At 47.3% G+C, this 27,471-nt stretch overlaps 2 protein-coding genes across 3 annotated transcripts; one reads left to right on the top strand and one right to left on the bottom strand.

The window, feature by feature from the left end:
• Positions 1 to 351: 351 nt before the first annotated feature.
• Positions 352 to 12,297, bottom strand: BYSL (bystin like). Its single transcript, XM_054493350.2, has 7 exons — positions 11,617 to 12,297; positions 5,842 to 6,004; positions 3,107 to 3,245; positions 2,609 to 2,742; positions 1,834 to 1,994; positions 1,560 to 1,662; positions 352 to 1,037 (listed from the first exon to the last, which is right to left on the bottom strand). Exons 1-7 carry the CDS (start codon positions 11,882 to 11,884, stop codon positions 692 to 694), a joined length of 1,314 nt encoding a protein of 437 aa, XP_054349325.1. The 5' UTR covers positions 11,885 to 12,297; the 3' UTR covers positions 352 to 691.
• MED20 (mediator complex subunit 20) lies at positions 12,285 to 27,446 on the top strand. 2 transcript variants are annotated; one of them, XM_054493359.2, is made up of 4 exons: positions 12,285 to 12,440; positions 16,177 to 16,331; positions 23,270 to 23,523; positions 25,510 to 27,446. In XM_054493359.2, the coding sequence occupies exons 1-4, from the start codon at positions 12,427 to 12,429 to the stop codon at positions 25,723 to 25,725; spliced, it is 639 nt and encodes a 212-aa protein (XP_054349334.1). In that variant the 5' UTR covers positions 12,285 to 12,426; the 3' UTR covers positions 25,726 to 27,446. The 2 variants fall into 2 exon arrangements, with proteins under 2 accessions (XP_054349334.1, XP_054349336.1); XM_054493361.2 differs by lacking the exon at positions 16,177 to 16,331 and having other exon boundaries at positions 12,321 to 12,440.
• Positions 27,447 to 27,471: the final 25 nt, after the last annotated feature.

Here is a 27,471-nt window from a genome sequence, read left to right as displayed (position 1 = left end):
AGGGAGCCTGTTTGATGCTAGCTCTGATCTAACCATTCTTGGGCCCAGCCTTATTCTCTGGCCTTTCTTGACTCTCTCTCTGCTTTCCCCAAGGAGTTTTCTCTTGTTGTCCTTTCATCCACTGCTGAGACACGACCATCTTTGGACAACCTGCTCCTGGCTGCTGTAGCCTGTGATGGGGGAAGGCAGAGGATGTGTCCCCTGGGGGCTAACAAGGTGAGTGCAGCCCGGAGAAACAAGCTTGGAGATCAAGGGAGGTGGGTCCTATATAAACGGGACAAGAATGTCCTCCGTCCTCCGGATACTAACAGGAGTAATGCCCACCTCCATTGACTACACCAAACACAGAGGTTCAATAAATATCTGCCTTTGCCTTTATCCACAGTGACCTGACACAATAGCCATAGAAAAAGTACTCACACCAAGCCCCAGCTGGGGACTGGGAATGCTAGCGTATGGTATCTCAAGTCGGCTCTCAGAACTAAACAGGGATAAGGGCCTAGAATGGAAGAGGGAACCAGCCAGACCCTCAGTCCTTCCTGTCCTGGACTGGGAGCCACAGATATCCCTGTGATCTGTCATTGCCCTGATCTGGGTCTTCAGCCGTTAAGGCTCAGTGTCATCTTCAGTCACCAACGGGGGTCTTGGTGTCCTTCCAAACCCCTTTGGCCAGGACAGCTGACTGTTTTCCTTACTCCATGGTGATGGGAACATCTTCCACATCTCGCGGGACTGCGCTCTGAAGCTCACGCCTGATTTCGGGGGATAGCTGTGGATGGGGCTGCAGCCGGAGCAGTTCTAAGAGGGCCTCTTTCTGGTCTGTGGCCAAGTCGGCCTTGTAGCGCTGGACCAAAGTCAGGAGGCACTGGTGCCAGAGCACAGGCAGTTCACGCTTCTCTGTCCGGAACCCCAGGAAGTGGAAGACTAGGGCATCCAGCACCCGGTAAGGCAGTGCGTACTTCTTATCCAGCAGCAGTCGCAGGAAGATGCTGTTGGCACCGCTGTATTCCATCTCAGCAATTTTCAGCATGGCCGCACTAGTGGGAAAGGGAGGTGGGGTAGAGTTAGCGGGGAAAACATTGGAAGAAGGATCCTACTTCTCCCTCTATGCTTTCCCCTTTTTTCCTTCCCCTCTGCTGGCCCTTACACTATGGTATTCCCCAGGGACCTTCTCACCTACCCAGTCATATTATACTCCCTTGACTTCAGTCACCATCTCTACAGGGATCCACCCAAATCTCTACCTCTAGCATAGACTGCTTGTTTCAGTACCCAACTAGAGTATAGTCCAAACATCTCAACGTCTCCACCCTAACTACTTTCTTCCTGTGTTTCCTACTCATTTGTTATCTATTTACTGAGAACTTTATACCAGGCACTCAGGCCCTGTTTCAGAACTTACATTTAGGGGGATAATGATACACCTACTCATTGGCTTAAACAAGCACAAACCCAAGGCTATCCTTAGCTCCTTCTCCACTCTGCCCATCCCCAAGTCCTGGCAATTCCACTATCTGGATATCCACTGACCAGCCCCCCTCCACCCCCAGCAATGCTACCTGGAGTGCAACACAGGGATGGAACACTTGGTGATGATGCTACCCACAATGATGGCTTCCCGGAGGGTACAAGTGCCAGACTCGCACAGTGGAATCAGAATCCCTAGGGAGAGTCAAAGGGCAGTCACTATGAGCCCAGGATGAGAAAAAGGAGTTACAGCAGGAAGCATTCCCACCCAGCCCAGGGACAGCTAGCAATTTCCCACACCAGGACTGCTGTGTTCCCCATAGAAGCTCCAGCCCTTCCCTTTCTTTCGTGCCTCTGGGATCCCACCTTTGAACCAGGCTCCAGGTTTGAAAAGGGCCTTCTTGAGAGCCATGTAGAGATGGAAGTTGAGTCGTTTGTATTCGGCAATGTCATCTCGTACTCGAGGGAGCAGGACAAGGTTGTAGAAGCGCTGGGCCATGCGTTCCTTCAGGTTAGAGGCAAAAATCCTAGTGGGAGTTAAGCGGGGGAAGTTTCCAAGTCACACGACAGTCTGGACCCGGCCCATTAAATATCACCATGGATAGTGCATACAAGAGGTTTTAAAGTAAAATATGGGACCCTTCTTTCAGTGGGGGATGTGTGGGAGCTGTGTGCATGCAACACCCATCAGCTTAGAGAGAGAATAGGAGGGGCAATGAGAGATACCCAAATGTGGAGCGCCGTTTGTCTGTGGGAGAGCCAGAGCTCGTGCAAACTGCTGGCTACTCAGCTACTCTCCTTCCTCTTGCTATCATGGTCCTCTCGATTCTGCTATCACTAGGGCCCTGAGCATGCCTGGGCAGTCACAGACTTCTGAGGGTCCTGCTACAGGGCTGTATCCCAGTGGCTATAGAAGCCTCTCCCCTAGAAATTCATCACAGAGGGTTCCTAACTGGCTAACTAGGTCTTGGCCCCAAAAAATGACACAGGAAAAGCTAGAAAAATGATGCTATAATGTAGCACAGAGAGGGCCCTGGGGCAAAGCTCAAATGCCCTGGGGCGAGAGGCAAGGAAAGCCTGTCCGTCCCAAGCCCAGCCTGCACCTATAGACCCAAGGCCCCGGAACCCCCAGCTACTCTACCTGGTGGCTTGGTACATGGCGGCTGCAGTCCAGGCCTCCGGCTCTGTGACGTAGAGGATTTGCTCCCAGTTGGAGAGTGCAGGGATGATCTTAAATGCCTTGGGCAGTTTTCCACTGCGGTACTTAGATAATACCTAGGGATGAGGGAGGTAAAACAATCATCATCATCCACATATGGCAAGCTTGCTGTGAGCTAGGAACTTGTCTGGGTGCTTTTAATATATTAACTCATTGCATCCCCACAATAACCTATAAGGAGGTGCCATTATTATGCTCGTTTTACAGATGACCAGTGAGAGTTCCAGTAACCGACCCAAGGATGCCAAGTCATTTACAGGCAGAGCAGGAATCTGAACCCACACACTCTGCCTCTTAGGTCTGTTTTCTACTCCCATGACTTCTTTAGTATGAGATGCAGGCAAAAGGCAAAAAAGCCTGTGGCAGGAGCCCACAGCCCCCAAAGGGGTCTTCCACCATGGCTCCCCTCTCAGCTCTTACCTCCTGGACCCCCCTGTACACTTCTAGGACCCGGGGGTCCAGCTGGGGCATAGGGAAGCCCGACACCTCTGACATGACTGTCTCAACCTCTGTCTGCTTCTCAGTCAGCTTCTCCATGATGATGTCAGCCAGGGTGCGCCTAAGAGGGGAAGTGCCAAGGGGAGGGGAGAGAGGAGGGAAGGAGCACTGTGGTCACTGTCCAGGAAGCTCCAGACTCCCCACAGTCCCCTGTGAGCACTGCCATACTGCGATCCTGCTGGGTTATGCAGCTTAGAGTTCTCTCTCTGTGCCCATTCATCCACCACAGACAGAATCACTGCAGGGTGCAAAGGAACTGAAAGTCATTCCATTCAGGACAAAGCTGGCAGTTGTATGGAGGTTATTATGAATCTCAACTCTGAAGTCAGTCTGCCCAGGTTCAAATCCCGGCTCACCCACTCCCTGTATGATCTTGGGCATGTTACTTTACCTCTCTATGCCTGTTTCCTCATTTGTAAAATAGGGATAATAACGGTACCCACCTTAAAAGATTAATGGAAGGATTAAATAAGTTAATGTCTATTCATTACTTGGAACGGTCAGTACACAGCAAGTGTATCTATGGAAATATTTCTAAGACTGATTATATTCTTTTCAGCCTCCTTAAACAGAGTATTGTTGGGTATATCAAACATAATCTTATCTTAATGATTCAGAATTACCATCACCTTGAGCTGTCATATAATACTAGCATCTTCAGAGGCTGCTGAAGTGTATTTATTTATTTTTTTTGAGAGAGAGTCTAGCTCTGTTGCCCAGGTTGGCGTGCAGTGGCACCATCACGGCTCACTGCAGCCTCTATCTCTCTGGCTCAAGCGATCTTCCCGCCTCAGTCTCTTGAGTAGCTGGGACCACAGGCACATAGCACAAGGCCCAGCTAGTTTTTTATTCTTCTGTAGAGATGGGGTCTCCCCATGTTGCCCAGGCTGGTCTCACACTCCTGGGCTCCTGCCCTGGCATCCCAAAGTGCTGAGATTACAGGTCTGGGCCACCATGCCCAGACTGAAATGTATTTAAAGCTGCTTCTCAGTTGGGTGCAGTGGCTCACGCTTGTAATCCCAGTACTTTGGGAGGCTGAGGGAGGTGGATCACATGAGGTCAGGAGTTTGAGACCAGCCTGGCCAACGTGGTGAAACCCCATCTCTACTAATAAAACAAAAATTACCCAGGCGTGGTGGTACGCACCTGTAATCCCAGCTACCTGAGAGGTTGAGGTTGCAGTGAGCTGAGATCACGCCACTGCCCTCCAGCATGGGTTACAGAGAGAGATCCTGTCACAAAACAAAACAAAAAACAAACTGCTCCTCTTTTCTGAGGTCCTACTCAATGCCAGGCACTGAGTTTGGGACTTTTCAGTCCTAGAGTCAGCGTAACACTTATAGGACACGGAAACTCATGCAGACATGGGAACTGGGCCTCAGGTTAATAACTCACCCAAGGCCTCACAGCTGTCAGATGGGAGGTAAGAGTCAAACTCAGGTTTTTCAAAGTCTTAAGTTAAGATGCTTTATAGTACCTTATAATGTGCCCCCAAACTAAATGGCCTCTGATTGTTGAATTCATGTGGATCTAGGTTTGCTTTCTGAAGATGCCAGTTATCATTTCTTACGACTGCCAGGAGTTCTGATTACTTCAAGGAGCTTGTCTACTCTATTTACTACAAGCTGGAAAAGCATTCTGCTAAATTTGTCAGCATTATCAGTGAAGTAGGAGTTATGAGGTGCTGAGTGAGAACCTGAGAGGCTCTCTGGTGGGACAAGCCCAAGTACATATTTTGTGACATGTATTTCAAACTGTTAGGCATCAATCTGGGAGAGGGGCTCATTTTCATTTCTTCATTCTGCATTTTCAAATAAGCTGCCACAGAATTTATCAGCCTCCCTGTCCTTTTATAGTACGATTAGCAATGAGATGCATTAACCCCAAACAGCCTAAAGTATCAGGGACACCATTATGTTAATATCACAGGGTCAGAATGAACTGGTTGAGGACCCTTATCCTAGACTCCACTCCCAGGGGCCAAAATTTATGGGCTCAGGAGTTTGACCACAGGCGGTCTAAATGTCTGCATGTTTTGGAGCTAGCATTTATTATAGATGGGAATAAATCAGTGGTCCTAACTAGGGGCAGTCTTGCCTCCCAGAGATCATTTGGCAATGTCTGATGTCATTTTTGGTTTTCACAATTAGGGGGAAGGTTGCTACTGGAGTCTAGAAGTAGAGATCAGAGGTATCTACTAAACATCCTACACCGCACAGGACAGCCTCCACACACACACAAAATTACCCAGCCCAAAATGTCAATAATACTGAGGTTGAAAAACCTTGGCTTAAACGAAGCTTAGGATATGAAGACTTGTCCAAGGAAGTTGAGCTTACCACTAAAAAAACTAAGAATACCAAAACCAAATGCAATAGGATGGCTCTCCCCAGAGGTGTAAAAGGGGCCTGGAGCTGTTTCCCTGGCAATTGGGCAGTTGTACCACAAATGGACAGAAGGACACAATGTTTTTTGAGGCTGGGTCATTCCTACTCACAGTGGTCCTTTGAGGATGGGCCAGTTTTGTCAAGGTGGTCCCCTACAACTAGCAACTCCAGGGCCCTTTCCAAAGGTAGGGAATCATAAGTCTGCCAGGGAACTTGTTTTCCTGTGGGAACTTTCTACAAGGACCCATTATCCCAAATCCCCAGGCCTACCTGGCAGGAGGGTTCTTGTTCATGAACATCTCTATGGCACGCTCATCCTCAGGGTCCACAACCACCTCTGCATGGTGGCCCACCGCTGTCATTGTGGCAGCCTTCTCCAGGGTGGGCCACTCCTCGTCCTCATCATCTGATCCATCTTGAGGCATTCTTGGACCTAGAAGAGGGGAGACTAAATGGATGAGCACAGCAAAAGGTAGCTGAGGGATTTCGTCAGTTTAACTTTAGCCATTATGTAGTACAGGCCTCACATGTGGTCGTGATAGACACAGGTATGTGCAGTGAAACAAATGAGGCATGCATTAGCTCCCTGTCCCCAGGAGCTTGCAATCATGCTTGAGAAACAAAATGTATACACAGGAAACAATAAGAAAAGCAATGGCCATAAATAATAGTTAACATACCATACTCAGTTATGTAGAAGGAACTTTTTTTTTTTTTTTGAAACGGAGTCTCGCTCTGTCACCCACACTGGAGTGCAGTGGCGCGATCTCAGCTCACTGCAAGCTCCGCCTCCCGGGTTCATGCCATTCTCCTGCCTCAGCCTCCCAAGCAGCTGGGACTACAGGCATAAGCCACCATGCCCGGCTAATTTTTTGTATTTTTAATAGAGTTGGGGGTTTCACCATGTTGACCAGAATGGTCTCGATCTCTTGACCTCATGATCCGCCCGCCTCAGCCTCCCAAAGTGCTGGGATTACAGGCATGAGCCACCGTGCCCAGCCTGTAGAAGGAACTTCTAAACACTATACCCATGTTAACTGTTTAATCCTTATAAACCCAAGAAGTGGCTGGGCATGGTGGCTCACGCCTGTAATCCCAGCACTTTGGGAGACCAAGACGGGCAGATCACGAGGTCAAGAGATTGAGACCATCCTGGTCAACATGGTGAAACCCCATCTCTACTAAAAATACAAAAATTAGCTGGGCGTGGTGGTGCGCGCCTGTAGTCCCAGCTACTTGGAAGGCTGAGGCAGGAGAATCACTTGAACCCAGGAGGTGGAGGTTGCAGTGAGCCAAGGTCGCGCCACTGCACTCCAGCCTGGCGACAGAACGAGACTCTGTCTCAAAAAATATATATAAAATTAAAAAAAAAAAATAAACCTTCTTATGGAACACTGGCAAATAAATAAATAAATAAATAAATAAATAAATAAATAAATAAAAATAAACCCAAGAAGTGGATACTATTACTATACCCAGTTTCAAATGAGGACATTGAAGCACTGAAAAGTTGGGTAATTTGCCCAAGACAGGTAGTCTGGGTCTAGACTGCATTCTTCACCACTATTCTACACATATTAGGGTTTGATTATATGCCACAATTAGTAGTAGAGACAACATATGCACTTAAAGGATGAGTGGTGAGGACAGTTAGGCACTGGATGGGCAGTCTGGGAGCAGGAGGAGTGTGTTCCAGACCCGGAGAAAATAAGGCTTGGATATAAGAGTCTCCTAGGCAATAGCAAGAAATAATGCTAGGTAGGTGGGAAAGGTGAAGCCAGACTGGAGGGCCTTTAAATTCAGGCAGTAGAGTTCAGATTTCAATCCACCAGTCCATTTAAATACATGAAGTTGGCTGGGCGCGGTGGCTCACGCCTGTAATCCCACCGGTTTGGGAGACCGAGGCGGGTGGATTATGAGATCGGGAGTTTGAGACCAGCCTGACCAACAGGGAGAAGCCCTGTCTCTACTAAAAATACAAAATTAGCCGGGCTTGGTGGCGCATGCCTATAATCCCAGCTACTTGGGAAGGCTGAGGCATGAGAATCGCTTGAACCCGGGAGGCAGAGGTTGAGGTGAGTTGAGATCACGCCACTGCACTCCAGCCTGGGCAACAATAGCAAAACTCTGTCTCAAAAAAAAAAAAAAAAATAAATAAATAAAAATAAATAAATAAATAGGCTGGGTGCGGTGGCTCACGCCTGTAATCCCAGCACTTAGGGAGGCCAAGGGTGGATCACGAGGTCAGGAGACCGAGACCATCCTGGCTAACACGGTGAAACCCCGTCTCTACTAAAAATCAAAAAAATTAGCTGGGTGTGGTGGCAGGCGCCTGTAGTCCCAGCTACTCAGGAGGCTGAGGCAGGAGAATGGTGTGAAACCGGGAGGCGGAGCTTGCAGTGAGCCAAGATCGCGCCACTGCACTCCAGCCTGGGCGACAGAGCGAGACTCCGTCTCAAAAAAAAAAAAAAAAAAAAAAAAAAAAAATGAAGTTAGTCCATTTAAATAACTTCCGTTTTTGGAAGGCTACATGTCTGGGCATCTGGAAGAGGGTCTAATAATCCAAGTGGGGAGCTATAATGCTACATATCAATAGGTCATTAACAACAAAGGCAGTGTGTGATAAACACTAAATAAGGGGGAACAGATTTTGTCTCCACGTGCCAACAGTCCCCCAAATTTGTACTTTGTAGGTGGTTCTCCTTAGCGCCAGACCCTAACTCCAGATGTCTCCTGTACAGCTGCTCTTGGATGACTCACAGGCACCTCAAACCTCACCAGTTATCAACTAAACTAATTTTCTTTCCCTCCTAGATCTACACTGCTAACCATCCACAGCTCAGTAAATGGCACCATCATCCACCCAATGCTAAGCCTGGCAGGTACTCCTGCCTCATCCCCTGCCCTCACCCTCAACACCCAATCAATTACTAAATCCTATTCAATTTTACCTCATAGACTGTCTCTCACATGCTTCACAGCCCCATCTAAGCCTAGATCAGCATCATCTCTTGCCTGGATTTATTCAACAGTCGCCCACTGGTCTCTATGTTTCTGACCTTGCTTCCCTCCAACTCATTTTCCACTCTGCAGACGATCATCTTCCAGAAACACATATTTGATTTGAGCAGCCCTGTACTTAAAATTCTCCAGTAGCTTCCCATTCTTCCCATTGCTGTTAGGATGGTTTTAAAATCTTTTGTAGGCTTGGCTCCTACCTACCTGACCATCATTCATTACCGATTAACCCAGTCATTCAGCAAACACCAAGCACTTACTATATGTGAGGCACTGTTCGGGGTGCTGGCAATATACCCATGAACAACAGAAACCAAAAGACTTTGTTCTATACAGCTTACATTCTAATTGGAGGAGATAGTCTACGACCATACCACCCTGAATGCACCCAATCCTGTCTAAATGGAAGAGATAGACATAAATAAACATATAAATATATTGGGCTAAAAGATAAGTACTATGGTCTGGGTGCGGTGCTCATGCCTGTAATCCCAGCACTTCGGGAGGCCGAGGCGGGTGGATCACCTGAGGTCAGCAGTTTGAGACCAGGCTGGCCAACATGGCGAAACCCCCGTCTCTACTAAAAATACAAAAAAAAAAAAAAAAAAAAAAAAAAAAAAGCTGGGTGTGGTGGTAGGCGCCTGTAATCCCAGCTACTTGGGAGGCTGAGGCAGGAGAATCGCTTGAACCCGGGAGGTAGAGGTTGCAGTGAGCCGAGATCGCGGTATTGCACTCCAGCCTGGGCGATGGAGCGAGACTCTGTCTCAAAAAAAAAAAAAAAAAAGTACTATGAAAAAAGATAGGGCAGAAATGCTGGGAGTATGGAGATGGAGTAGAGTGCTGCAATCTTAAATGGAGTGGATAGGCCTCTCTGAGAAAGTAACCCTACAAGTGTATGAGAACAAACTATCCCAGAGAGAAGGAACAACCAGCCCAAATCCCCTAATTTCCCATGTTTAAGGCACAATGAAGCCTAAATAGGTGGAGTGGAATGGGCAAAGAGGAAAGCAGTAGAAGAGGTCAGACTGGCAAAGGAGGCAGATCATATAGCGCATTGTAGACCATTGTAGTCCCCCACCTGTGAGTGCTTTGTAGCGAGTACGAGACACGGCAGGATGCAGTAGCTCACACCTGTAATCCCAGCACTTTGGGAGGCCAAGGCAGGGAGGGTCGTTTGGGCCCAGGAGTTTGAGACCAACCTGGGCACCACTGTGAGACCTCATCCCTACAAATAATTAAATAATTAGCGGCCGGGTGCGGTGGCTCACGCCTGTAATCCCAGCATTTTGGGAGGCAGAGATGGACGGATCACCTGAGGTCAGGAGTTCAAGACCAGCCTGGCCAACATGGTGAAACCCCATCTCTACTGAAAATACAAAAATTAACTGGACGTGATGGCTCACGCCTGTAATCTCAGCTACTCAGGAGGCTGAGGCAGAATTGCTTGGACCTAGGTGGCAGAGGCTGCAGTGAGCCAAGACTGCGCCGCTGCACTACAGCCTGGGTGACAGAATGACTCTGTCTCAAAAAAAAAAAAAAAAGAATTAGTTGGACATGGTGGCACACACCTGTGGTCCCAGCTATGTGGCAGGCTGAGGTGGAAAGACAGCTGGAGCCCAGGAGATTGAGGCTGCAGTTAGCTATGATTGTGCCACTGCACTCCATCCTGGGTGACAAAGCGAGAGACTCTGTCTTAAAAAAAAAAAGAAAAGAGAAAACGGAGAATATGAGATACTAACGAGGAGGCTACTGTGATAATCCAGGTGAGAGATTGTGGTGGCTACGACAGGATGGTGTTCCAAAGCGGTGAAAAGTGGTCTGATTTTGGATATACTTTGAAGACAAAGTCATCAGAATTTCCTTACAGATCAGATGTGGGGAGGGAGAGACGGAGAGGAGATGGTGGGGGCGGGGAGAGAGAGGAGTCTAAAGTTTATCTTCAGCAAATGAAAGAATATGCTACTAACTGAGACAGGGAAGACAATGGTGAGAGAAGCAGGTTTGGAGAGAAGGTCAGGATTTCTGTTTTGTACATGTTAAATTTGAGCTGTCTGTTAGATTTCAAATTGGAGATGCCAAATAGGCAGCTGAATATAAGAATCTGGATTTCATGGAAGAGATCAGGGCTAGACTATAAAGTTAGGAGTAGTCACTCAAGAGATGGTATTTAAACCATGAACCTTGCCAGCACCAGAGAATATTTGAAGAGGTCAGAGGACTGAGGATAAGAGGTTGCAATAAGAGTCAGCCAAGGATACTGAGAAGTGAGGTGGCAGTAAAACAGGAGTGTTGATGTCTTAGAACTCAAGTAAGGATACTGGGGCCAGAAGGCCACTATTCAATTGTGTCAAATATTGCTTTAGATGAGATCTGAGAAACGGATGAAGCACCTCAGAGATCAACACTCCCTCCCTAGTGAGAAAATATCAAACGTCTTTCAATTCATCTCTCTCGCTCTTTGGCTGCTAAACAATGTGTTTTCTGCTCATAACACTTCCCATTCGTTTTTCAGTTCTCAGCTTAAAGGTCCTGCTGCAATCGGAGAAGCTTCTCAAGACCAATGCTATTGTTACCAGGGAAACGATACTTTATCATGGAAATGTATTATTCTAAGAGTCTACTTAATTGCCTCTCTGCTGGGCTTGACTGTAAGGTCCTTAAGTTAGACGTGCCTGTGTTGTTTACTTCTGTACCCAAACATTCGATAGAATTCCGAGCATAGAGCAAAGCTCGTAGTGGGTATCCCATAAATATTTACAAAACCAATGGATACATGCTAGGAGCACTTAGTGGCGCGAGCGATTACTGTTGGCCTAACTTCGGGGGTGTCTAGAAGGGAGTGCCTAAAACTAGGAGTGGGTGCGGCGGGCTCTAGACAGGGTTCAGTCTCCCATTCCGTTACTTTGGCAAGTGTAATACGTACCCCTTTGTTGACTCGAAGCAATTCCCCTGCCAGACACTTTTTAGCTGTCCACCCCGCCCTACTACTGGCCACTGTCTTCCTCGGACCTCATCCCAGACACTCACCCAGCCGCGTGGTGCGTTCCCGCGGCGCCGCGGGCTTGTCCCCAGTCCCATGCTCGGCCTCGAGCTCCTCCTGTTGCTGCCGTGCTTGCTGCAAAATCCGTCGGCTCAGCCGGGGCCCCACATACTCTTCCTCCGCTTCTCCGGTCCCGCGACCCCGCCGCTTCTCCCGGACCCCCGCCCGCACGGCATTCCCAGCCAGGATCTGATCGGCCAGAGGCGCATGTTTTTCCTGACCCCCGACCCCACGGGTCGCCTTGAATTTGGGCATTTTTCTCGAAAAAGTTGCCGGGAAGGTTCGCACGTGGGGACTGAGGAAAGGCCTGAATGCGCTTGCGCGGTGGACTCCCAGCGCCCAAGAGGCCGCCCGGCGATCACAGCGCCCCCTAGCATTCGGAGGCCAGAAGCGCCATCAGTGCCGCCCCTCCCACTAAAAGAGCTTCCGGGTTCCGGAGCTGGACTCTCGAATACATTCACTGCCTTTAACGTTAGCTTCTCTCAATAGTGCAGTCTTTGAGTGTCGCTCTCCTAGCTTCATAGATGTAGGCCTAGAGTGCTCAGCCAAACGGGAATGTCTGGATTTAGAAACCTCGGGGTGGGAATCCGCAGATGATGTCAGTGGAGGCGTCACCGAGGTGCCGAAACACGCCCCATTCCTTGGGGAAGGCGTGGACGCGGCGCTATGTTTTTACGTATTTCCGGAGTCCCTTCTGAGACCGAAGGTTGTGTTGGGGAACTGAAGCAGTTTCTGTGCGCGGACAGGGAACCCTGCGTTTCTACTGTGTGATTCTGCCACCTTCCTGGCCCGACGCCATGGGAGTGACTTGGTAGGACTGCAGGGGGTTTTGTGGGGCGGGGCTTGGAGTTGTGAAAGGCCGGAAAGAGGACCTTGACCATGGTCCGCCGTCCTCTGGGAGCTGAGCGAGATGTCCTCGGCTTGTGTGGATAAGAGGATGCCGTGCGGGCTGCGGGTTCCCCGGGCTTGTTTCCTCAGAGATGCGCCCCTTCCTCTTGGAAGGCGGGAAAGCAAAGGTTTGTTTTTTGTTTTTTGACGGAGTCTCGCTCTGTCGCCAGGCTGGAGTGCAGTGAAGCGATCTGGGCTCACTGCAACACTCCGCCTCTTGGGTTCAAGCGATTCTCCTGCCTCAGCCTCCCGAGCAGCTGGGACTACAGGCGCCCGCCACCACGCCCGGCTACTTTTTGTATTTTTAGTAGAAATGGGGTTTCACCATATTGGCCAGGCTGGTGTCGACAAAGCAAAATTTTTGTCCCAGGAACCTATCAATGGTTGTATACCTCATTCTCTTATGGATACATCTTCCTTCCCGTGGGGCCATAGTACTGCCTGCAATGGGACCTCAGGGTTGGAAATAGGGTCTTTGGACTATGACCCACCTGCAGACAGGGTTGGAGGGAGTGGGCCATAAGCAATCAGGAGATAGTATTTTTAAAGATTTTCCCCTGCCCTTCCCTCAGCCATCAAATACAGTTAGACCCGCTTGTGTCTGTTTCTAATTTGCCCATTTTAATATCTTGGGTCTAGAGGAAAAAAGAGGGTATTGATAATAAGGAGATCATGGTTCCAGGCACTTTATCTCTTTAGGACTCGTTTCCCATTATGTTTAATTCCATGGTTGGTCTAGTTTCAATGGAGTTTTTATCTTTCATATGTTTTAAGTCTCAGTTGAAAGAAGATGAGGTGGCAGGGAAAGGTATGGGTCCAGTGCTCGTGGAGGCGTTAGTTGTAAGGTGCCAGGTCCCAGAACATTTTTTTGTTATCTCAGTAGATGTGAGCATTTTTTCCGTGGGAGAAACTCGGAGGCCAGGATATCTGAAACCAGTGGCTATAGGCTTCTCATACAAAAGCATGTGTAGGGGAAATACTTTTCCTCCTGGTAGCCCAGGTTCTTGCAGGTTTCTCAGTGATTGCACTCTTGTTTCCTACGGTTGACATGATCCTCCTGTGTTCCTTAATGGAAGCAAGATATGTGAGGAATGGAAATGGAAAGGATGCAGGGTAGAACCCTGGAACCCCTGCTCTTTCTTTTTTTTAAAGAAATAGAAATGGGGTCTTGCTGTTTTGTACATGCAGGTCTTGAATTCCTGAACTCAAGCGAGCCTCCTGCTTTGGTCTCCCAAAGTATTGGCATTACAGACAGGAGCCACCGTGCCCAGCCACCCCTGCTCTTTAAATGGAGAAGGCAGCTCCAGGGAAAGGGCTCTCTGTTGGCACCCTTATCAACGTTTTCAGAATCCTAGGACTTCTGTCACTTGTAGCGTCAGTTTAGGGATTCTTTTATATTTCAAAATAAGGCACATTAGCAACATCGTTTATCAGTGTTTTTTCTGATAGAGTAGTGACAATTTTTAGCAACAGAAGGACTCTACCTTAATAGATTCATTTAGTTGATCATAAAGCAATGTCATCTATGACTGTTTTCTTGATTTCTATATAGCTAAGTACTGCTTGTACTATTGTTTATTAATTTTTTAATCGATCTTTTCCTTAAAAATGTTTTAACAGGCACTACATCCCTATACAGGCAGTCTAGTTAGTGGTTAAGAGCATGGACATCAAGCCAGGTTGCTGGGCTTTGAGTCTTGGGTGTACCACCCATTAACTGTGTGACCTAGTGCAAGTTATTTAACCTCTTTGTGCTGTACTTAAGTTTCCTTTTTTTTTTTTTTTTTTTGAGGCGGAGTCTCACTCTGTTGCCCAGGCTGGAGCGCAGTGGTGTGATCTCGGCTCACTGCAAGCTCTGCCTCCCGGGTTCATGCCATTCTCCTGCCTCAGCCTCCCGAGTAGCTGGGACTACAGGCGCCCACCACCATGCCTGGCTAATTTTTTTGTATTTTTGGTAGAGACGGGGTTTCACTGTGTTAGCCAGGATGGTCTTGATCTCCTGACCTTGTGATCCGCCCGCCTTGGCCTTACAAGGTGCTGGGATTATGGGCGTGAGCCACCGTGCCTGGCTAAGTTTCCTCTTTTTTTTTCCTTTTTGAGATGGAGTTTCGCTCTTGTTGTCCAGGCTGGAGGGCAGTGGTGCGATCTTGGCTCACGGCAACCTCCGCCTCCTGGTTTCAAGTGATTCTCCTGCCTCAGCCTCCCATGTAGCTGGGATTACAGGTGCACACCACCATGCCTGGCTAAGCTTTGTGTTTTTGGTAGAGACGGGGTTTCACCATGTTGGCTAGGCTGGTCTCGAACTCCTGACCTCAAGTGATCCGCCCACCTCGGCCTCCCAAAGTGCTGGGATTACAGGCGTGAGCCACCACACCCGGCAGTTTCCTCATTTGTAACAAGTTGATAAATAACACACCTTCATAGGACTGTCATGAGGATTTGGAGAGTTAATTCATCTAAAGGCCTTAGGATGCAGTCTGGCACGTTGTTGGTTGGCAGTTGGTTACCTACCACTCTAAAGGGGAAGCCACCGTAGGAGGTTCACTCACCATAGGAGGAAACCTTGGAAATAACTTTTTTTTTGTTTTGTTCCATTGTTTTGATTCAATTTTTGTGAATACTGTTGCCTCTCATTCCCAAAGATTATAAACTTGAAGACTGCTTTTCTTTTTTTGTTCCTAGGGCTGTTGAATAGAACTTTCTGTGATGATGGAAATGTTCTCTAACAACAGTGTCCAATACAATAGCCCCAGCCACCTGTGGCTCTGGGCTACTGTGCTGAACAGCTCAAGTTCACAGAGTTGGTAAAAACATGTTAACCCAAACGGAGACTTTTCCCTTGATGTAGTCAGAACTGAAAGAGTTGCAAAAGGAATCCCTTTTTCATTATATGACTCAGCATTATTGAATGCTCAGTCTGTATGCCATCTAGAATCTTTGGCATGCCACACTTCAGAACGCCCCGTGATAGGAAGTTCATTGCCCCGGTTCGAGAATCCTGAGAACTGTGCTCCAGTTCTTAGAGGGGCTCTCAGGGACCGTGGTCCTCTATTCCTTGTCTTTACAATGGGGGATTGGTCCAAGTGTAATGAGTTATCTTAATTGATTGTTCACATTCAGTTACAGATTGGACTCCTTGTTCTACTCTTCCCCATTCTAACTATTGCACTTGACTGGTCTTAAATTTTTTTTTTTTTTTAAGATGGCGTCTCGCCCTGTTGCCCAGGCTGGAGTGCAAGGGCGCGATCTCGGCTTACTGCCATCTCGGCCTCCCGGGTTCAAATGATTCTCCGGCCTCAGCCTCCCACGTAGCTGGGATTACAGGGGTCTGCTACCACACCCAGCTAATTTTTGTATTTTTAGTAGAGACAGGGTTTCACCATATTGGCCAGGCTTGTCTTGAACTCCTGACTTGGTGATCCGCCCGCCTTGACCTCCCAAAGTGCTGGTATTACAGGCATGAGCCACCACTCCTGGCCCAAAAATTTTTTTTTAATTAAAAATAATAATAAAGTTGCAGGGATTGGGAGATGGTCAGAGTAGGTAATTTCCAAGATAACTTTTGGCCCTGATGAGCTGTGATGCTGTGGGCGAGTGAATGGCTCAGTGAGCACATGTGTGTCTCTGGATAACTGACGATTTGGTGCTCTCCTTTCCAGTGTGTCCCAGATGCCTGTGGCCGAGGGCAAGAGTGTTCAGCAAACCGTAGAGCTCCTTACCCGGAAATTGGAGATGCTTGGGGCAGAGAAGCAAGGAACATTTTGTGTGGACTGTGAGACTTACCATACGGCCGCCTCTACCCTTGGCAGCCAAGGTCAGTGAGATGGGTCTGTAGGATGGCTGGAACCAGGCTTGGAGTTAATAGACATTTGAGTTAGTTGAAGTCTTTCTGCTTTTCTGCTAAGGGTGGTATTCTTAAACATGTGGCGAGACGTGTTTTTGAAGTCATTTATTCTTGGTTCTTTATCTCTTAGAATAGGGCCTTTGAAAGCTTTATTTTATTTATTTTATTTTATTTTTTTGAGATGGAGCTTTGCTCTTGTTGCCCAGGCTGGAGTGCAATGGTGCGATCTCGGCTCACTGCAACCTCCACCTCCCAGGTTCAAGTGATTCTCCTGCCTCAGCCTTCCCAGGTAGCTGGGATTATAGGCATGCGTCACCAAGCCTGGCTAATTTTGTATTTTTGGTAGAGATGGGGTTTCTCTGTGTGGGTCAGGCTGGTCTCGAACTCCCGACCTCAGGTGATCCGCCCACCTCAGCCTCCCAAAGTGCTGGGATTACAGGTGTGAGCCACCGTGCCCAGCCACTTTATTTTATTTTATTTTATTTATTTTTTTGAGACAGGGTCTTACTCTTTCGCACAGGCCAGAGTGCAGTGGCATGATCACAGCTCACTGACTGCAGCCTCGACCCTTGGGCTCACGTGATCCTTCCACCTTGGCTTCCTGAGTAGCTGAGACCACAGGCATGAGCCACCACGCCTGGCTAATATTTTAAATTTTTTATAGAAACAGGGCCTCCCTATGTTGACCAGGCTGGTTTTGAATTCCTGGCCTTAAGGGATTATCTGGCCTCAGCTTCCCAAAGTACTGGGATTATAGGTATGAGCCACCACTCCTGGCTAAAGCTTTATTGAGGTATAGTTGATATACAAGTAGTTGTACACATCTAATGCATACATCTTAATGAGTTTGGATATATGCATACACCTATGATACCATCACCACAACCAAGGTACTAAACATATCCATTACAACCCAACATTTCTTTGTATGTGAGTATTTATGTGTGTGTGTGTTTTTAAGAGATAGAGTCTTGCACTGTTGCCCAGGCTGAAGTGCTTTGGAGTCTCATAGCTCACTGCAGCCTCAAACTCCTGGGGTCAGGTGATCCTCCCACCTTAGCCTCCTGAGTAGCTGAAACTACAGGCATGTGCCACCATGCCTGGCTGATTTTTTTACTTTTGGGTATGGTCATGGGAGTGTCTTGCTATGCTGCCCAAATTGGTCTCAAACTCCTAGCCACAAGCCATCCTCCTACCTCAGCCTCTCAAGTAGCTGGTGTCAAACTCTTGAGCTCAAGGGATCTGCCAGCATAGGCCTCCCAAAGTGCTGAGATGATAGGCATGAGCCACCATGCCTGGCCCTTGTGTTCTTTGAGTGCTTTTTGTTTTGTGCAGTTTGAACTCTAGAAGCAGTGTTTCTCAGGGTTAATCACTGACTAACCACGTCAGAATCACCTGGGATACTTGTTAGAGTTGCAGATTTCCTGGCCCTGTTTACTGATTGAATGCTGCTGTAGGCCACATAATCTACATTTGACAATCCAGACAATCCTTATGCACTCTGAAATTTGAGAAAGACTTGTTTTAGGCCCAGAAGTCTTTGTTTATGATTCTTTTAGAGCTTTAGGGTTTCTAGAAGTTTCTGTTTATAGAGTTCCTGTTTTCTTACACCTAACCATTGGCCTTGACCTCCTCATTAGCATAAATCAATTGTTCTTTTTAGTGTATTGAGTGAGGAGATGGGGTGTGGATGATGGGGGATGATGGTTGGGAGGGAGAGAGGATTTTTTTTTTTTCTTTTTAGAATGAGGGTCTCACTTCGTTGCCCGGCTGTACAGTAGCATGATCACAGCTCACTGCAAGCTCTAACTCCTGGGCTTAGGCAATGAGAGAGACTCTTTGGATATGAGTTAGGGAACTTGTTTCTCTTAGTCTTGGCTCTGTAGTAAGTTGACCTTGAACAGTTCCATAGCACAGTGTTTATCACTGGGGAGCCAGAGTCCTGAGTCCTGGCTTTGCCACGTTCTAACTGTGTACCTGTAGGTAACTCCCACAACCTGTTACTGTTTCCATGCCACTCATGTACCTGTTTCCCTTAGATCCATTTCCTGCACTTCCCCTGTAAGCTGTATTTTCCAGGCCCTCTACTAGTTAGCTTTGGTTATTGAGAGGCACCAGAGAAGATTAGAGGATGGGAGAAAGGAAGCCCACAGTGTTCCTCTCCCTCTGCTCTGGGCAGTGTCTCTAGCCATGGCTGTGTCTTCACCTCCTTCGTTCTAGCTTCTGCTAGGCAGCCCTCATTCCTGCCTCTGATAACAGCACATATTTTCTTTTCCCTCTAGCCCTAGGGATGGTAGTAGTTTCCTGTGTTGCTAATCTTTGGGTTGTCCCACCATCTTGTTTGGTTTTTCCTTTCTTCCAACCCGTGTATTTGTTCCCCGTATACATTTCTTGTACCAAAACTATCTGACATGGGCTCTTTTTGGACTCTTCCCAATACAGTTCTCTCATCTATAAAATGAAGATAATCATGTACTTCTCTCGTCATGTTGTGCTAAATAAGTTAATACATGCAAAGCATTTAGAACTGAGATTGTCATGTAATTTTTTTTTGAGACGGAGTTTTGTTCTTGTTGCCCAGGCTGGAGTGCAATGGCACAGTCTCGGCTCACTGCAACCTCCACCTCCCGAGTTCAAGCAATTCTGCCTCAGCCTCCCGAGTAGCTGGGACTATAGGTGTGCTCCACCACGCCCGGCTCATTTTTGTATTTTTAGTAGAGATGGGGTTTCACCATGTTGGCCAGGCTGGTCTTGAACTCCTGACCTTGTGATCCGCCCACCTTGGCCTCCCAAAGTGCTGGGATTACAGGCATGAACCACTGTACCCAGCCTGTCATGTAATATTTAAAGTAATATTTAAGTAGCTAAGAGTTGTACTGAGCTCTTTTATCATCGTTGATAAAATTGCAGTTACCATTTGTGTTGCCTTCAATATGAAAGAGGTCAGAATCGAGATAATTACAAAAGCATTTGGGTAATAAAACATTTGGATATAGATACGAGATGGCATATGACTTCTAGTGAAACTACCTGGTGTGGGCTGAGCAGGCCCTCACTTTCAAGAAGCCACAGTCTAGTTGGGGAGACAGAACACCTTCATGGCAGGCAGGAAAGAGCAATAAACTTGGGGTGAGCATGCCTGGATTGGAGCTTCAGTTTTGCTGGTTACTGGCTCTGTGCCTGTAGATCAGTGATTCTCACACTTGACCAGCATTAGCATCATCTGAAAGGCTTGTTACCACACAGATTGCTAGACCCCACGCCAAAGTTTCTGACTTAGTAGTTTGGAGGAGAGTAGACAATAATTTGCATTTCCCCCCACCTTTTTTTTTTTTTGAGACGGGGTCTCTTTCTGTCACCCAGGCTGGAGTGCAGTGGCATGATCATAGCTCACTATTGCCTTGACCTGCCGGGCTCAAGTGATCCTCCAGCCCCAGCATCCTAAATAGCTGGGGCCACAGGTGCGTGCCACTATACCTGGCTAACTTTTTGACTTTTTTTGTAGAGTCAGGGTCTCCCTGTGTTGCCCAGGCTGGTCTCAAACTCCTGGGCTCAAGCGATCCTCCCCGCCTTGGCCTCCTGAAGTGTTGAGATTACAGGCATGAGCGCCCTGGCTGTAATTTGCATTTCTAATAAGTTCCCAGGTGGTTCTGCTACTGCTGCTGCTCTGGGATCCAATTAGCTTCATTTTCCTCATCTTTAGAAAGGGGATAGTAAACCTGGTTCTGCTTGCTTCACAGGGTGGTACAGAAATGAAACGATTTTGCTGTGATAGAAAATACGATTGTTGGCTGGGCGCGGTGGCTCATGCCTGGAATCCCAGCATTTTGGGAGGCCGAGGCGGGCAGATCACCTGAGGTCAGGAGCTTGAGACCAGCCTGGTCAACATGGCGAAACCCTGTCTCTACTAAAAATACAAAAATTAGCCAGGCGTGGTGGCAGGCACCTGTAATCCCAGCTACTCAGGAGTCTGAGGCAGGAGAATCGTTTAAACTTGGGAGGCAGAAGCTGCAGTGAGCCCAGATCATGCCATTGCACTCCAGCCTGGACAACAGAGCTAGACTCCATCTCCAAAAAAAAAAAAAGTACTATGGTCAGCTGAGTGCAGTGGCTCATACCTGTGAATCCCAGCACTTTAGGAGGTAGAGGTGAGAGGATTGCTTGAGCCTAGGAGTTTGAGACCAGCCTAGGCAAGATGGTAAGACCTCGTCTTTACAAAAAAAAAAAAAAAAAAGGTGGGCATGGTGGGCCCAGCTACATGGGAGGCTGAGGCAGGAGGATTGCTTGGGCTCAGGAGGTTGAGGCTTCAGTGAGCTGTGTTCATGCCACTACACTCCAGCCTAGGTGACAGAGCAACACCGTGTCTCAAAAAAAAAAAAAAAGAAGAAAAGGAAAATGTTATTGTTTATAACAGCTAGAAGTGCCTTCATTAAGCACACACACACACCCCTTAGTTGACTTTTAAGATATTTCCAAGGCAGTAACACTTGTAGACTCATATAGTATGAATAAAGTATGCAATTACAGTGAGTAGACAGAACAGAATGACGAGGTTGGCTTTGGATGGATTTTTTTCTTGAGAGTTGAGAAGTTTGGAACTGGATTTAGAATGAGGTGACAGGTGTGAATTGTCAGCAAGCAGTCAGGAGGAGGGATGTGGCCTGGAGGATCTGTGCAGAGCCTGCTGTGTTCATGAACGGCAGCCTGTATAGGGAAGCCACATGACCTCTGCTCCCCCCGCCCTCGCACCCTTTTCAATTGCACACTCTTACCCCCTGTCTAGAATGTCTTCTTTCCTTTGTGAGGCTGGATCCTACCTTCTTTTCATATTGCAGTTCAAATCCTATTTTTTTTTCCTGCTGACTTGTTCATTTTAATCTTTTCCTTTTTAGGAAGTCTTTCCTTCTTCCGAAAGACTTCTGGTCTTTCCTCGGTAATAACTTGTTTTATTTTGTGGTCTTTCAGAAAGTTTTTAGCCTATCTCAGCTGGGCGTGGCGGCTCACGCCTGGAATCCCAGCCCTTTCGGAGGCCGAGGCGGGCAGATCACCTGAGGTCAGGAGTTCAAGACCAGCCTGGCCAACATGGTGAAACCCCGTCTCTACTAAAAATACAAAAATTAGCCAGGTGTGGTGGCGCACACCTGTAATCCCAGCTACTCAGGAGGCTGAGGCAAGAGAATCACTTGAACCTAAGAGGTGGAGGTTGCAGTGAGCCAAGACTGCGCCACTGCACTACATACAGCCTGGGCAACAGAGTGAGACTCTGTCTCAAAAAAAAAAAAGTTTTTAGCCTAGCTCTCTCATGAGATTGTCAGCTTTTTTTTTTTTGAGATGGAATCTCGCTGTCACCTAGGCTGGAGTGCAGTGGCACGATCTTGGCTCACTGCAACCTCTGCCTCTTGGGTTCAAGTGCTTCTCCTGCCTCAGCCTCCCGAGTAGCTGGGATTACAGGCGCATGCCACCATGCCTGGCTAATTTCTGTATTTTTAGTAGAGACGAGGTTTTACCATGTTGGCCATGCTGGTCTCGAACTCCTGACCTCAAGTGATCCACTCACCTTGGCCTCCCAAAGTGCTGGGATTACAGGCGTGAGCCACCGCGCCCAGCCTGATTGTCAGCTTCTTGAAGTCAGGGGCTAAGTGCTCTGCTTGTACGTCTCTTAAGCCCTAAGAAAAGTGTTGGGAATGGCTTATGTATGTAATAAGCATGTGGGATTGTGGCAGTCTATCCATTAATTCTTGTAGTGTATGAAAGAGGAATCTTGCTTTCCAGTTTTTACCTTTTTTTTTCTTTTTTTTGGAGATAGAGTATTGCTCTGTTGCCTAGGCTGGAGTGCAGTGACACGATCTCAACTCACTGCAACCTCTGCCTCCTGGGTTCAAGTGATTCTCGTGCCTCAGCCTCCCAAGTAGCTGGGATTACAGGCATGCACCACCACACCCAGATAATTTTTGTATTTTTAGTAGAGACATGGTTTCACCATGTTGGTCAGGCCGGTCTGGAACTCCTGACCTCAGGTGATCCACCCGCCTCAGCCTCCCAAAGTGTTGGGATTACGGGTGTGAGCCACTGTGCCCAGCCCTGCCTTCTTCTGTTTTCTACTTAACTAAATGTATATAGCTTCCCATTCTTATTGCAAATAGTCTATGGAAATAAATGAGAAAACTCATTTTTTAGAGACTGGAAGGGGTGAGCTGGGGCTTGAAAGTTGATCTTCTGATCCAGATCCTGAGTTCTCTCTGCTATAGTGTGCTGCTTGCTTCCCAAGTTGGCTAGACTTCTAAAAATTCTCCAACGGTTTGCCATTGGTTTCAGGATACAGTCTAAACTTCTTGAGGCATGGTAGATAAGACCTATCACAGCTTGGATCCCATCTACATTTCCCTGCTTATGCTCAGACACTCCCCTTTGCTGCTTCCGTAGGACCATTTACTAGACCTCAAAGAGGGAGGAGGCTAAGGTGAGGAGAAGTGTGCAGAAGAAGGGAGCAGCTACTTCCTTTGGCATGCCCAAATGCTGTTAACTTTCATTTTACTTATGTAATATATGATAATATACAAAAGATTATACGTAAAGTCTGTGGGAGTTAGACTTTACATATAGACCATCTGTGAGCCCACCACCCAACTTAAGAATTAAAACGTGATCAACACTATTAAAGTTCCCTGTGTGCCCCTCACCGTTTTCTGTAGAGCAGGGTGGGTTTTACCACATGCTGCCTCTTCTGCTAATTTCCCCTACCTTTCTAGAAAAGGCTGTGAGTGAGAGGATTCCCCTCACCCCCACCAAGAACTGCTGAGGTAGTGCCAGATTGCTGTCTGGCCTCATTCCGGGGGGAGTCATTTGACTCTACCCTGGGGTTTGCCAGTGAAAGTCTTGATGATGAATAGGATCTCTGTCCCTTGCAGGTCAGACCGGGAAGCTGATGTATGTGATGCACAACTCAGAGTACCCATTGAGCTGTTTCGCCCTCTTTGAGAATGGCCCTTGCCTTATTGCTGACACCAACTTTGATGTGCTTATGGTGAAGCTCAAGGGCTTTTTCCAGAGTGCTAAGGCCAGCAAGATTGAGACCCGGGGCACCCGGTACCAGTACTGTGACTTCCTGGTGAAGGTGGGCACAGTCACAATGGGGCCCAGTGCCCGGGGCATCTCTGTGGAGGTAAGACCTTGGTGAAAATAGGAGCAGGATGTTCTGAGGGGGCTGCTCAGCAAAAGGCTCTGAAGATTTTCCAGTTCTTCTCTTTTTTTTTTTTTTTTTTTGAGACGGAGTCTTGCTCTGTCACCCAGGCTGGAATGCAGTGGCGTAGTCTTGGCACACTGCAGCCTCAACCTCCAGGGCTCAAGTGATCCTTCTGCCTCAGTCTCCCAAGTACCTGGGACTACACCCACCGAATTAAATTTTTTTTTTTTTTAGTAGAAATGAGGTCTTACTATGTTGCCCTGTGTTGCCCAAGCTGATCTCAAACTCCTGGGCTCAATTGATCCTCCTATCTCAGCCCCCCAAAGTGCTGGGATTACAGGTATGAGCCACCACACCTGGCCTCCAGTTCTCAATTTAAATAGATATTTATGCCTACCTGATCCCTGACTCCAAGGCATCTGTGCTTCCTCTTCGTGAATCTTTTATCCTTTCTTTAATTATTCAGAGACTCTCTAACACAGGTGGGAAGTAGGAAGTGGGAAGCTGGGTTCAAAGCAAGCAGAAAGCTTCATTAGGAAGGGTGGCTTGCTGGAGAAGGGAAAAGATAGTCAAGGAAGGCAGGTGAGTTATGATATGGAGGGACAGTCATCCATGACAAGAAGTTCTGGAGCAGACCAGGACAACTCTTAGAACAATTTTCTGGCGGTGGGCCCTAAATCACATATGCCCATATACCTCTCCTTAGTATGCTTTAAGATAGGTTGGGAAGCAAAAATGTGCTTTTCCTTTTGACATGCTGTCTGCTTTCTTTCATGGTAGAAAGAGTGTTTGTGTGTGAGATCACTTCATCTGTGACACTGAGAGAGTGTGTGTGTGTCTGTGTATACATACACATATATAGTGACAAGGAATGAGAGTGGCAGTGTAGCAGTAGCTGGCTTCTTTGGGACCAGGGAAAGTTCACGACCTATAATGTGCCCAGCACTGAGATAAGAAAACAAGTAAGCTTGCAGGTCTACCCTTTGAAAATTTGTGATTTATTTATTAAGAGTGAGGCTGAAACACACAAACTATTTTTGAAGTTAGTCTGAAAATGCTATCAAAGAGGCATTTGGCTCTGGGAATTCAGGCCAATGTGAGCACTGCTGACTTTGGTTGTGATGCTTCCTGAGGATCAACATTTATGTAGGGATTTAAAATGTAGAGACATGGGGATAGATAAGTCTAGGAAGAATCCCAGTTGGAGAAAAGGGCATTAGTGGTAGTTTCTGCTCAGCAACCTCTAGGACCAAGACTTCCTAACCCTTTCGGCTTGTGATAGACCTTGGATTTGCTGAGACCCACTGAGGACCCGCTGTTTATCCTCCACATTTCTAATCTTGTAGTAGAAACACACCCCACCTGTTTCTTATTTCTCCTTAGGGTTGCCAGTAATTTTGCCCTGCCATCTCTCCAGTAAAAAGAGAGCAGAAGGAGAAAACCTAAGATGTATATTTTTTGGCCCATGACACACTATTTGGGAAATTCTTTCTTAGCGTTGGAGCCCAGGTTGGTTCTACCTAGGGAGTAAAATTTGGTCTTAAAAAAACTCATGAGCATATGTGTCCACTCTACTCTCTACTTACCACCCCCACACACATTTTCCTTTTCTTTCTCTTTGTTGTGTCTCAGAATTTTCTTGAGCTCTCCTTGAATCTTTATGCAGCATAGTGGGGACAACACAGTCCTGAGACCATCAAAAGGGGCCCAGATCTGCTTCTGGGTCCTCTGGGAGGGCTGCGGGTTGGCACAGCTCCAGGATGAGAAGGTCAAAGATGCCTAAAGATGCTGGGTGTTGAGCCCAGTGTTTAGGTTGAATGTTTCCTGTGGACCAATACTGTGCTAGGAGGTGTGTGTCTTTAGCTCGGGATTGGGGAAGATGGGAGCAGGAGGCAGGAGGTGCAAGAGAAGCAGACCTTGTCTTAGCCTTCATTCACCCTCATTCTCTGTGCTTTTGGTTCCCAGGTGGAGTATGGCCCCTGTGTGGTAGCTAGTGACTGCTGGAGTCTCCTGCTCGAGTTCCTACAGAGTTTTCTAGGCAGCCACACACCAGGGGCTCCCGCAGTGTTTGGGAACAGACATGATGCAGTCTACGGCCCAGCAGATACCATGGTCCAGTACATGGAACTCTTCAACAAGATCCGCAAGCAGCAGCAGGTGCCGGTGGCTGGGATTCGTTAGTGATGAGCAGCTGCCAGCTGAGCTGTGTCACCAGGGGTACTCCACAGGAGGAGCAGGTGCTGACTTTCAGGTCCCCAGACCCCAGAAACCCAGGGTAGACATGGACTGTACTCTCCTTCTCTGGTTCCCAGCTGTGGATTTTGTTCTGGGGTCTGGAGTCCCCTCCCCAACCCCCTGACTCTCACACATAGCCCCCCATCAGCTGTTTTACTCCGTGCCTTACTGGATTTGGCCTGTCCTCAAGAATGGTAATTATGAAGAATGGAGAAGTTTGGACCCTGCCTCCTTTAGGGGAAAGGTAGGACAGGAATGTCCCTGCCTGGTACTGGTGGGGGAAATAGTCCATATCCCCAACTATTGAGGATTTGTCCCAGGCCGATGGTGAACATGCTGCATTTTATGTTTGGATTGTGCTGTAATAAGAGCCTCTTCCTTTCCTCAGAGGATGTGGCTGGGCTTCTATCCTAGAGATGGAGTAGAAGGCACAACTGGTTTGATAGTTACTATTTTCTGACCTGTTTGCTGAAGTGATTTGCGAATTGACTTTCCTAGGGTGTTGCCTGAGTCCTTTGAAATCTCCTTCTGACATCTTTCCCTTCTGTTGTGAAATAGTTAAGCCACAGGCCAAACTGCTATAAGATCGAAGTTTGTTTTTTTCTCACCTAATAATAGAGAGGTAGTCAGATGGTCTAGGGCAGATTTAACTCTACAAGGTTATCAGGAATTTGGTTTCCTTCTGTCTTATTCAGCCATTCCCAGTATGTTTTCTTACCCACAAGATCAAAGCAGACTCATCAGCTCCATATCTGCATTCTACTGGGGAAAGAGAGAGAGAAAAAGCACTTTTTAAAAAAAAGATATGACTGAGCATTGCTCAAATCACTGTGGCCACACTTTGCTGAAAGAGATGCTGGGACATAGAACCTCTTATCTGGGCAGTCATGTGCCGAGTTAAAACTCAGGGATTCTGTGACTACAAGATGAAAGAGAATTTGGTTGCTGATATGCAGTTAATGGCTTCTGCTACATGGAGCTCAATGGACATGCCCAGGAATGCTCTTGGCTGTTATTTTGCAGTTAATACCTCCTGTAACTAAAGCATTTGTTTATGAGTTGACTTGAGAGAAGGGCTGATCTCAGAGCCACTTTGGGCTAAGTTGGATTAGTCACACTAGGAAGTTAATTCCACACCTTTCGTCTAAGTCTCAGTATTGAGGCCTCTCCAGTTCTCATGCATCCTGATCTTAGGGTTAGAATACTTGACCCTGATACCTGCACCATGCTTCATGGTTGCCTGAGCTCTTTCACCTGTTTCATTTGAGCCTCCAAACTACATATTTGGTCATATTGCCTGCCTATCCCATGCCTGCTGCAGAAATATTCATCCAGGTTAACCTTGATATACACAGAGATGGTCTTGGAGAATTGTGAATGTATGTACTGTATTGTCATCAAGGATACTGTCCCTTATTTGAAGGCATCTAAAGAGAAACTGTTTTCAGATCCAAGTGCTCAGATCTAAAGCCTCTGCAACAAGTCAAGTGGTGGTCATGTTACCCTTCTAGTTTTGGCTGACAGGAAGCTCAATTCAGTACCATAACTACAGAACCTGTCATCTGTATTTTTTGTTCTCACCCCCTGTTTTTGTTATTTTGTTTCTGGTTTTTTATATTGAGGTATGTTTTAGATATTGTTTACAAAAATAAAATGCACAGATCTTACGTTTTTGGCCTCCTGATTTACATT

This window comes from Pongo pygmaeus, chromosome 5, assembly GCF_028885625.2.
Source record: "Pongo pygmaeus isolate AG05252 chromosome 5, NHGRI_mPonPyg2-v2.0_pri, whole genome shotgun sequence".
In the NCBI taxonomy this organism is placed as follows: domain Eukaryota; kingdom Metazoa; phylum Chordata; class Mammalia; order Primates; family Hominidae; genus Pongo; species Pongo pygmaeus.
This window is presented reverse-complemented; position numbering and strand designations above follow the sequence as displayed.